Source organism: Trachymyrmex cornetzi, unplaced genomic scaffold (assembly GCF_001594075.2).
Source record: "Trachymyrmex cornetzi isolate Tcor2-1 unplaced genomic scaffold, Tcor1.1 scaffold67, whole genome shotgun sequence".
Lineage (NCBI taxonomy): Eukaryota > Metazoa > Arthropoda > Insecta > Hymenoptera > Formicidae > Trachymyrmex > Trachymyrmex cornetzi.
The window spans coordinates 1,516,639-1,529,528 of record NW_017299992.1 but is presented as its reverse complement, the minus strand read 5'-3'; the positions used below and the strand labels follow the sequence as shown (position 1 = coordinate 1,529,528).

The window sequence follows — 12,890 nt, the reverse complement described above, 5'->3', positions numbered from 1 at the left end:
TTCAGGTGACATACAATAGGGTAATGAGCAATCACAGATCCGTGACGAAGCCAAAAGACGTGAAGTACAAGAGGATAAATAAGGCAAAATCGAAAAGTCTTGAAGAACTTAGAGGACGTCTTAGAAATTGGGTCGAGAAAGGAAATAAAATAGCTATATCGTTGGATCAGTCATATGCTTGAGCTTACTACCCCTATATATGAAAGTATATAAATTATTATTTTATGAACGAAAACGTGTAATGCCCAAAATTATAATTCTATTTGTAAGATTAAGGAATGGACTTTTATCTTTAGTAAAGTCGCTACTGTATTTAATTGAAATATCATCGCTCCATGTGATATTTACTGTAATATTTTGTCATGTTAATTATACACCTAGATCAAAGATAAATGATTCGAAACTTGTGATATGATTTTATTATATATAAAAGCGCGTAGTTAAGAAGAATTTATTATCTGGCGAAGAAATAAGTAACTCTTAAGTATTATAATAAAATTTTATAACAAATATTGTATATAATTTCCATCTGTTTTTATTTATGTTATAACAAATTCTTCAAATATTATTACGATTAAACATTTATCAATAGTATTCTTATATCATTTTTTCGAAATTAAACATAGCATTAAAAAATCTGAAAAGCAATATTAAGTATATTAAAAGCGTGAAAAGTAAATATAATCTACTAAGATTCAAAACAGATTTGCGATTCATTTATATTATGATACTTAAGGGTTAACATAAACTTGAAACGTAACATGCGTCTATGAATTGCGCATGAATATTTTTGACTCTTCTTTCATTGATAATAAATATTAACTTGTGTGACTATATTCTAAATGTGTACGAGAAAAACTTTAAGCGGCCTAAATATTGATGAGTTACAAATATAATAATAAGTGTACATCTTTGAGCATCAAGAAAGTTCACTATTAACATGAAAATGTTAAACATCACGCACGTTTCTCTGCACATACTTAATTACTTCAAAATAAGATATTTTTTTACTATTAAATGCTACTTATTATAATTATCCTCAGTTCAGAAAGATATATTATATCATGTTTTACTGTAGAAAAAAAAAATTTAGAATTAAATCCTTCCTGTAACTTGAAATAACTTAGAAATTATACCGAGATTTCTCTATTAAACAGAGGCATATATTGAGAACGAATTTTTAAAAGATTTTTTTTTATTAAAAAGTTTCTTTTTTAAAAGTCACATAAAATATATAATTAAGAAAAAATATAAACTAAATGCTCTTGATAATCCATTCAAATATACTATTATTTGTGTGCCTATCTTTCTATAAACAAATATTGAAGACAATGTATTCTTAATACATATATATAAAAATCATTATCTTGATGTTTACTTAAAATCTTAAGAATCTTAAAAATGATAATCACATCATGTGTGAAGCAAAATATATTAGATATTTTTGATTAAATCTTTTTACATAAAAATTGAAAATTTCTATTTAATGCATCGCATTGATCCAAAGAATCTGTATTTATAGTTAAAATCCAATTGCTTAATTGTTAAAAAAAAACTCCTATAATTATATTGTTCTACTTTAAACATTTTCGATAATCTAAGCAACAAAATATTTGTTTAAAATCGAAAATTTGAATGAACAAAATTTGCTGTGCTCCTACACATTAAATTAAAGTTTTATAAAATTTAGGTATATTTTATTGTATATATAAAATTCTAAAGCTACATGTACTTTTATATTGAATATAAATTCTGACGTGCTGCGACTATATACATCGTATATGGCAGCGTTTTATAAAGAAAACATGTCTTCGTAATCGTACTGTTTATAATGATATTTTTACATGCACACGCATTTTACCGTTCTTCTCATAAAGTAGAAAAGTACGCTCGAAAATTATTGTTTTGGTACAAATTGCTTGCGATGTAAGTGCAATTTCTCTCCATTTTGAATGCATCTATTCATCTTTCATTATCGTGTTTTTGAGCAGCCGGGTATAAGAAAGCTACCGACAATCCGTATTTTTGCAAGCCTAAAGAAAAAGAAGAAACAAGCGAATGCCTCTGGCAGTACCTTTGTAAATAATTGGAAATATGGACGTAACGTTCATACTAGATATAGATTCTGCAATAGTTATATATATTATGTAGATAGACTTATTATATATATTGAAATAATAAATTGTAATATTTTATTGTATTTTGAGTTTAATGTTCCTGTGGACTGAGCAACAGTCACCGAGAGATCTCGTGCATAGTATATTTGCACGCGCTTATAAATGCATATGCATATAAAAAATATGGAGATATATATATATAAATATATAAATAAAGTATATATATATGTCGAGATAGTGTAATATGATGAGTCTACTTAGAATGATGCAAAAAAATAAAATTTTTGAGGTGCATAAGCCAACCATGTGAAATTAAGAGTCACATTGGCTTATCATAATCCGAGTATACACGTGCAATGGCGCTTCAGCACAGAAAAAATTGATAATTATTTTAATTTATATAAACTCGTATAACGTGTATGCTGTCGCTTTACTAGGAAATGAGTAGACTGCTATCGATATTCTGTCACGTAATTATTTTAGTTATTATTAGATCCCAAATAAATTATGTCAATGGAAGACGCTGATAGTGTATTTATTATCATTCCTACCTTTTCCAATTATTTCCCGTTATATTAAATGTTACATATCGCATAATATATAATATATATATATTATATAATACAAATCTCTCGCTTCTTACAAAGAATATTTGAAACCAACAATGAGACGCTATTAAAGATTTTATATGTGGCCTTATATGATTTATTTAATAGTATTCAATTCATTTGATAATGACTGCAATTTTATCGAAGAAAAGGGACTGTAGATTTAATAGCATATTTTTATTTTTTATACACATACACATGTGTATATTTTTTAGGATATGTAAAAATAAACACAGATACACATGTGTAAATGTGCATTGCTTATGAGAAGAAATACAATATTATCGTAACAGTGCGGCAATTTAAAAAGATTATTTTAACAAGAATGATCTTTTTGTTATATATATTTATATACATACCTGATAAGATAACTATAGATTTGACGTCATTTGCACACCATTTCCGTTATATTTAAGCAAGAAAATAATAGTGTGAGGTATGAGAAGAACAGTCAGATTTTCGAAATTCAGTTTGCTGATATCTATACTATATATAATATATCTACTGATTCTATGTACATTATACATACACATATATGTATGTAAAATTGAAATTGTATTTCTGTCGATTCTTCAAAATCTTATATTAATCGTTGCTTTTATTTTCTTTATTTTATACATTACATTTTATCGCCTATGTTAAATAAATTAATTTTTTGAAAGAAGGAAACGCAAATTTAAATGAAAATATTTTCTGGAAAAACGTAAACTATAATAAGAACATGACAAGTTCATTTCCATTCTGTTATCAAAGAAACCTCATATACGCGCAATACATTTTATCGCCTATTTTAAATAAATAAATTTTTCATAAATGGTGATTTCATAATATTGTTTGTAAATACAGGGTGTCCGATAATTATTCTGACGGAGTTTGAAATATTAAAATAGTTTATAATTATTTGAATTTTTATAATTAGCTTTTCTTTGTACGGTTAAAATGAAAATATAAATAATTGCAATATGGAACATATTATAAGTTTAATATTTTATTTATACATAAAATTTGTATGAAATAATGAAGAAGTATAATTTTCAATATGGAAATCTATATTTTAAAAAAAATTATTTATAACAATAATATAAAAATAATTATTATGTATAATGTGGAATACATGTTACAAATAATTATTGAATTTTAATAAAAATAGCGTTTCAAAATTTATGCCGCTTAATTTTCCTTTTAAACTAACACATTCGCTAGTAAAATCTTTGTTTTTTTTTTCTGTTCAAAGACACAAAGTTACTGATAGTTGCGCCAGACTAGTAAAAACCGATTGTTAATTTAACTTATCTTATCTTATCTTAAGTTCATTCATTGTCTAATGTTCATTTATTTTCTATCCATTTATATTTGTCTAATGATATTTATTTTTTAATGTTTATTCATTGTTTAATGCTCAAATTTTATAGAAGTAGAGAATATTAGCGCTTTTAAAGAGAGACAAAAAGTTTTTTTAACTTATTAGAAAAAAGTTAAGTTAAAAATTTAATACGTTTACAATTATGTGTTAAAAATAACTAAGAAAAATTGAAAGTTAATTCATATAGAAATAATTAAGTTACAAATTATTAATTTTTTAATCTTAATATCTAACTTTTAATTTTTTTTACTAGTTACTACCCAATGGGTGGTTTTATATATAATACGTAGTATTTTGCAAAAGATAGACGCTGGATTTTTGGCAAAAGATAAAAATTGAATATTCTCAAACGAATCTCAAACGAATGTTGACAAGATATAACATAAAAAGGATGTAAATTCTGGTTAAAATAAGTTAATATAGCATCATTATTACATATCAGCATACACATAAATATTATTATAAGTCGTTCCTAATATAGCGTTTATTAATTATGTAAGCTCATTTTCAGTTTTAAAGAATTAAATTCTAAAAAGACAAGGTATACATAAATTAATGCTATGTACTGTTTTTAAGGTACTTTCACGATTCATTTTAAAGAACTCCGCACTAAATATATGGTAAATTGTAGGGTATTAGTAAATTAAGTTAGTTTTCCTATATAATGATGCTTAATCTAATAAATAAAAAAATATATGTCATAAACATCAATAATGGACATTTTCTGAGTTATAATATAACAAAAGTGTGAAACGACTTGTACTTTACAGTGTACAATTATAAGTGAAGCTTCGATATATTCTGGAAATTCTACGTGTGTCTCATTCAATTCTATAATTTTTTTTAATTAATTTGAAAAAAAGAAATAGTATTGATACCGAAAATGATTACTTCGATGTTTCTATTCTTGACATCTTCTTGAATCAACCTGAGTTCAACAATGTGGACGTGATAGGAAGACATTATTGAAAATCACTTGTAGTAAGTTTTTAAATATTTGTTGAATACATTTAGTTTTATATAATTGCTACATGAAAATAATATTGTGTTACATATCTTTTACATAATAAGCTATGTAAAAGATATAAAATAATGTCAGTTGGACGACACTGTACATCATAGCGACCAAATTCTTTGATAAATTATAGCTCAAAAACATTTGATAAACAAGGATGAAATAATTCCTACAAATGGAACACACATCCTATATTTCGTGCGTCCGAATTATTTCGCGCAAACTATAAAACATGTTCCAGGCAGCCAAGATCTTTCAGATGCAATAACGCTTCAGCTAGCATTTTGGATATTTTGTCTCCGCCCATGCATTTCTGTTTTTTTACACTTTCCAAAGGACCCAAATTTATTATATCTTGTACCATTAATTCTGGATCGAGATGCCCTAGTAATATCGGCATAAAGATGCACATAAGAACGAAACCAAAGAGAGCACCTCTCCTAAAATCGTCCAACAAAGCGTCATACGAGTATTTCTCAATGTCTTGAATACCAGCATCCAATAGATACTCCTTCAGCGCGTCGTGATAGACTCGCATGAACTCGGAAAATTTGTTTTTCCTCATTTCATTTGTACAACATATGTGAAGATACGTAGAAAGATCGACGACGGGCGTCGAGTAGCTAATAAGTGCGAAATCAATTAGCATTGGGTAAAGTTGTCCATTGTCTTCTGTCTTGAAGAGAATATTGCTTAATGTAAAATCACCATGACACAACGTGGCCAAAGGTTCAAGCGGTTGTACCGTCTTTATCATCACTTGGTCAAACGCGTTCGACAGATAGGCTTCCATCTTATCACAGAAAATTGTATCATGGCCTTGACTGCGAAGATATTCGACCACTCGTAATGTCTTAATGTTGGAACAATATTTGAAGATATTATCCGTATATTTATTTGTGTATCTAACTTCTTGAATTTGTTCCACGATGTCGAAGAACTTTTCCGGCTGCATCTGCTTCATGACATATCCTTTGCCATGAAATCGTCCTAACTCGCGCATTGCTGCTAATGTATATTCCACTGGAGGATTGTATACACATGAACAAGCGTAATATCCTCGTGTGTTAACATTTTCTAAAGCAATTATACAATCGAGAGATAGCCGTTTTTCGACGTAGAAGCATTTCGCATAAATTTCATCCGGTCGAGTGTACTTTTGATAAAACAAGATCTCATTATGAAATTGAAGATAAGCATGTATCTGGTTATGGCCCGGCATAGGTCTTTTTAGTATTATGAGCAATTCTTCGTTCTGTCTATTTGTCTTATTTTCAAACTGCAAACGTATATGATACACAATGGATGTAATAATGCCGGTAGATTCTAATAAATTGTACCGAGCACTGTCGACGTCCAATCCAAAATTCTTGATGATCTTCGACATCACTCCGTCGAGCCATTTTTCGTGGGACATTTTATTTGATTATGCAATTTGCGTGTCCCAATAAAAATAATAAAATATACAAAATAATAAAATATATTATGCCAACATTAATTGAAGATGCCGACACAGAGATTCTTTTAGTTCCACGATGACTTCTAGGAACAAACTGATATTCTTTTTAATTATTATTAATAAAATTGTATTTTGTATACTTTTTGTGTTTTTTATATATATTAATAGATCGATAAACGCACGTTTATGTAATACTCGCGTTATTCGACTGCTCGACTGACTGAACGACTGAGTAACTGAGCTCTTCTTGTATTTTCCTTCCTGATTTTATAACCGCTGATTGCTGACGAATATACTGTAATAGAGCCAACTCGTAAGCATTCTCCATTGCAGATACGAGAGACTTGCAACGATTAGAATTTTCAGCAAAAGTGTCGGTTGACAGGCCAGTTTAGAGATTATGGTTGTTTTATGATGCTAAATAATCTAATTGTTATATTTCTTATTTTGCTCTTTCGAATCATCGTCTTTTTGCAGAAGCACGGAGAAAAATGATTTTGTTATAAAAGTAAAAAATTATGCTATAATTACAAAATTTAAAATTGTCAAACTTGTTAACTGTTTAATAAATTCGCATATTTGATAAATAAATAAAATTTAAACAAAATTATTAAAGATGGCTCGATAACATAAAACAAAAATAAGAAAAACATACAGCCACATACATAAGTTGTTATTCGTACAAGGAGAGAATTTTCTTTTAAAATTTACCCTGAAAATATGACAGTCGTGGGACAACATTGTATTTCGAAGATTTTTACCATGCACTTCAGTAAAATTGATCAAACTTATTTTAAACTTTATTGTAGTTTTATTAATGAATGAGAGGGATTTATGTTAAAATTCTTCAAAATACAATGTTGTCCCACGACTGTCATATTTTCAGAGTAAATTCTAAGAAAAAATTCTCTCCGTGTACAAGTCATATATTTAAAATAAATTACATGTAAACGTTTCGATCAAGTCGTGACCATCATCAGTACAATTTGATATTTGTTTTATTAAAATCTGGTAATCCCGTGTTTTAACATACAAGTTATCAAGAATAAATTCTTAATTTCACTGTAAAAGAAATTATGAAGACAGGATTAATTTTTGAAATTTTGTACTGTGACATTTTAATGTGCTATTTATTATTTTTTAACATTTGCATTCTCTTGATTGTACTAATAATCGTCACGACTTGCCGAAACGTTTACATGTAATTTATTTTAAATATATGACTTGTGTGAATAACATTTGTGCATACAGCCATATGTGGCTGTATACTCTTTCTTATTTTTATTTGATAAATATTTTACATTTGTTGCAAACACTCTTTGTAGCGAATACAAAAAAGAATAAGTATTCGTTACATTTGCAAATAATTTGCGATCCCTATATTTACAAATGGAATTTGCTGTTATGTCATAAAATTAGCGTTCATAGCAAATTTTTTCTCTCTGTGCGCTACGTATACGTTTTACTGGTTTATAACTTTACTTGTCGTTTATGGTATTATATATTCAATATTCGTAAAATGTATAATATTAATCAAAGTAAGTTATTGCAAAAACGAAGCATTCTTAATTTAAAAAACAATATCGAGAGTGTACAGAACACTTAAGAGTCAAATATAATGAAACATTTTTTTAAAACATAAAAACTCAAACGAGAAGTATGTATAATATAATATTCCATAATTAATTAAAAGTCATTATATATATTACATGTTTCGGTCTCACGATTGTGCCTTCTTCAGAAATGAAAGTCATATATGAACAGGTGTTACATTGGTTGAACGCAATCGAAGAGATAGATTTCGTCAGTGTTCGTCTGTCGTGACAGTAACTAAAATGAGTCCAATATAAAATTGACGATGTAAAAAGATAAAAATTATTATACGTGTAACATATGTTTACCACGTGTCTCATTTTAAATATTTTTTCGCTACCAGCTTTTGTTTAGCAGCTTCGTGTTCGTCTTTGGATATGAAAAAGACAGCCAGATTTTTCGCGGCTAAAACAATGCCATCAACACAAAAGTACCACTGTTTTATTCCGCTTTTTTGGAGAAAAGAAACTATCGATTGAGAAATATTTTAATGCCGCTACTCAAATTACTTTCTCCCAAAAATAAATGATAAAATATAAAAATATTCCAGAAAATAGAAATAAAAAATAAAAATAAAAACAACAAAAAATAACAAAAATGTAAAAATAACAAAAAACTAATAAAAATAACAAAAAATAATAAAAACTAATAAAAAATAAAAAAAACAATTGTAAGCCTACGGGTCTATTATTCGGCACAGAGTCTTTATTCATTAAACTGTTCAAGCTCAAGCAATATGAACAAAATCTATGAAACTTTGCAAAATGGGTGGCTGGCTTGGCATGGAATGCCCCATATATATATGACTTTTAATTAATTATAGAATATTATATTATATATACTTCTTGGTTAAATTTCTATGTTTTAAAAAAATTTTTCGTTATATTTGATTCTTAAATGCCTTGTACATCCTCGATATTGTTTAATCAAAATAATAAGTTTATATGACTTCGATAACTAGAACGATGTCTACTAATAACGGCTTCTTATAAAGACTGGCTAATTTTGTTTTGTACAAATAAGAATTGCGAGTAGGATAAAGTTAAAGATAGGAGATTGACCATCATGATACTGTAAAAATAGTAAAAATTCATCATTAACATACATTGTTAAATAATTCTTTGCAAAATTTGTTATCAGTTGACGACATGATGACCGTATCTGATAATAATAAACTTATTTAAAATAATACACGTGGCGGAATAGGCCAGTCATTTTAGACTTTAAAAAGGAAATAATTCCCAAAAAGTTGTTTATTGTTTTAAATGCTTTATTTAAGCGTAAATATTATAGGATTTATTTTGCATCCACGATTTCAGAGTGGAAGACAGTAATATAAGCTGATGGTATGATTTTTCTCTTTTTGTGTTATATCTACGAAACTACGCAGAAATTGGTAAAAGTCGTACAATACATTTTTTTCCTTTATTTTCGTATAAATAATTTGAGACCAAGTGGAACTTTGTACGACAAATAATTTCGGAGATACAGCGGTTTAAATTTTAATTAAAAAGGGGAGAAATCTCTTAAAAATGCCAATTTTTTATATTTTGCCTCCGCAAACGTTTCCGACATTTCGAATGAAGAAAGATAAGATATTATTTGAAGTAGAGATAAAAAATGTGCTTATGAAGAGCTATCTGCGATTAATAAAATCGGAGATATGAGTGAATATGAATAAAAAATTGTTATTTTATAGATATCTATTTTTAAGAACATATTATAGTACAGTCCCTGCAAAGAAAATTAAATTTGGAAATATGTTTAATTTTACACTTTAAATAAACTATGGAAATACACGTATGAAAGTTGTGTGAATAAGATCTTTTTTTTGTATAATAACACTTTTTTGTAGCTTATTTATTTTATTTGTTATTATTTTTATTGATGAAAATGAAAATTTTAAAAAAGATAAACAATTTTCATTTTTCTTTTATAAGTACTTTAAATATTCAAAATAATTTATGCAAAGTTTCATTGCGATTTACTGATTAATTACAAAAATATAGAACAAAATAAATATTTTGTTTATTTACTGGAGAACTAGTTCATGCATTGCAATGTAACTCTATGTAAATAATTTTGAATACTTATTATATTTATATTAAAAAATTAAGATTTTTATAATTTATTTTATAGTACATTTTCATATACTTTTATTAGAGCACATATTTTAAAAAAACATACTCTATTTATTAAAATAACTTATAAGATAGTAGACCGCCAAATTTGTCGTATTATTTTTAAATGTGATTTAGGATAATTTGTAATTTTTTCATAATTTTGTTATCATTTTGAAAATGTGTATAAAACATCCTTGTAGTGTTTGTTACAATTGTCACAAAAAGATTGATGAGATTGAAAGTGATTGCTGTTCAAGTTTTCGAGCAAAATATTTGCCAATTTATCAGCTTTGTCTACAAAATAAATTGTAACGAATACGATGTTTCATACGCCAAGCAGACGGATTAAAAACGAGAATAGATTAGAGATCCTATAATTAGAGTTTGAAGAATGTGGATCATAAATAGATAACAGATTCAACTTCATATTCAATTTCTTGTTGCCAACTTTTTGCTAATGTAGATTATAAAAATAGAAGAACAAATTATATACTTAGAAACATTATTTTAATTAATTTTAATTGTCAATTAAGTTACACTGTTAGAAATGTTCTTAAATTTCATTAACTTTTAAGTTACATAATTGAATTTAATTTAAATTTAATTTCATGACATTACATTAAATTTAATGTATTTGTAACTAAAAAGTATATTTATGTACATGTACATAAAATTTAATGTATTTTTCATGAAAATTTATGAAATTTAATGTACTTTTCATAAAATTTTATTAAAAGTACATTAAATTTCATAAATTTAATGTACACGTTCATTACATTTAAGTACTGTAACTTATAGCGTTTTCGATTGGGATGCACTGGCTGCACTCAATGTCAAGAGCGTGTTCGATTGGCAGTGCCAATGAGCACTTGGTTAGTGTCACGTGTTCATTTGATCGCACGACACTCGCGTAGTGCGCACTCAGTGCGCACTAAGTGGCACGAGATATTTTGACGGTGCCAGTTCAGTGCACGTTTTATCACAGTTAAGGATATACATAGGGACAAGCAAATCTGCGCAGTTGAATTGAAAACGGGGTCTTGTCCCTACTCTTAATATCTTTTACTGTGGTTTTGTAACATTTTGTTGAACATTGCTTCAAAGTGAACAAAAATGAATTTCAGCTTTAGCACTGAAAATCTTGACGTATTCTTTTGAACTTGCACTATTCAGTGCAACCCATGGAACTCGTCCAGTGTTGGTGCGCACTAACTTTTGCCCAATCGAAAACGCTATTAATTTTCAGTTAAATCATTCATTACTTTTAATTTCGTTCATAACCACTAGCTTCATTTACATGTAAAGGAAGCTTGTGGTTACATTTCTAACAGTGTAGTCTTGGTCGCTCTTATTGTTATTTCAATTGTTTGTCCCTTGCATTTGTCCCTTGTTTATTGTGATCTAATAAAGTAGTATAAGGTAGCGGAATTACGTCGTGCATCCGAATATCATATGCCTAATATTGACAATCTCGTACTCTAATTCTCTCTATACTAGAGTAGTACTGTGCTCCTTAAGATTAATTATTTGATGTTTCTTGTTATTAAATTATTTATGTTAACAATATATAAAGAGATATTAAATACTATAATAAGCGTATATGTATATAATATTGCTGTAATATATATATATATATATATATATTTCTTTTATTTATTTATTATCTACATTTATTATATTTATATATTATATATATCTAATATTTATATGATATAAAAGTTTTCTTAATATTTATATAATAAGTTTATATATAATCTCTTATATATAAAAGCTCTTTAAATTATTAAAAATGGTTATTTTTATTGCATCAATGTTTTTATATTTATTAAATTATTAAATTATTGAAAAAAAAATTTATTTATTTATGTTATAACAATTTGATGATTTGAAATGTTATGTAATATGAACAGCGAAGAAAGTGTTGAAGGAGCTGAAGCCTGATTCCATTCATAAATGTATGTAAGATTAACTTCGACGAACTTTAATCTCGATTTAATTTACTATTTATCGTTTTTAATTCTTAGAACTAAAAGAAGATAAAGAGTAAAGTGAATCAATCCAAACAACGCAAAATCTAAAATTATTACATAAGATGTTTTGAAGTTGTCTTTTAGACGCAAAAAATGTCTTATGACCTGATTTTAGACACTTTTTGTTGTCTGGGAGAAGATTATATATTGTTAATCTTACATTAAAATGGAACTTGATCTATAAGATTAGTTTAGGACCTACTGCTTTAGATTTTAATGTTTATATATGATATATATGTTTTAGGCCCAGTTCCACAACTGACAGTTAACTCATAACCGAGGTTCAACTTATTCATTGTCTCTTTCCAATTTTAGAATTGGAAAAAGATGAGAAACAAAAGTTGAACCTCGGTTAAGAGTTAAGCATGAGTTGTAAAAAATACCTTACAGTATTATACAAATTATATTTATACAATATCTATTGGAATAGTAAAATCTTCTGCAATTTTCCTTGCAATAAATATTTAGTATTATATTTATTATTTGTTGGCTGCAAACGTAATATAGACTAATAAAGCCGATTGTTATTAATTTTATAAATTACAATACATACCCTATATCTGATAGAAAATTTTTCCCTCC

The 12,890-nt window shown here is 27.1% G+C and overlaps 2 protein-coding genes across 5 annotated transcripts in view; one reads left to right on the top strand and one right to left on the bottom strand.

The window, feature by feature from the left end:
• The window catches only part of LOC108767356 (uncharacterized), a 160,276-nt gene extending 159,845 nt beyond the window's left edge, over nt 1-431 (top strand). For all 4 annotated transcript variants that reach the window (XM_018517202.1, XM_018517203.1, XM_018517204.1 and 1 more), the window contains one exon: nt 6-431. In XM_018517202.1, the coding sequence (XP_018372704.1) occupies nt 6-182 (177 nt within the window). In that variant the 3' untranslated portion in view covers nt 183-431. The remainder of the gene's footprint in view (nt 1-5) is intronic.
• Nucleotides 432-5,304: 4,873 nt separating this feature from the next.
• LOC108767286 (uncharacterized) lies at nt 5,305-6,535 on the bottom strand. The gene has a single exon (XM_018517045.1). It carries the CDS (start codon nt 6,518-6,520, stop codon nt 5,327-5,329), a length of 1,194 nt encoding a protein of 397 aa, XP_018372547.1. The 5' UTR covers nt 6,521-6,535; the 3' UTR covers nt 5,305-5,326.
• Between the last annotated feature and the right edge of the window lie 6,355 nt (nt 6,536-12,890).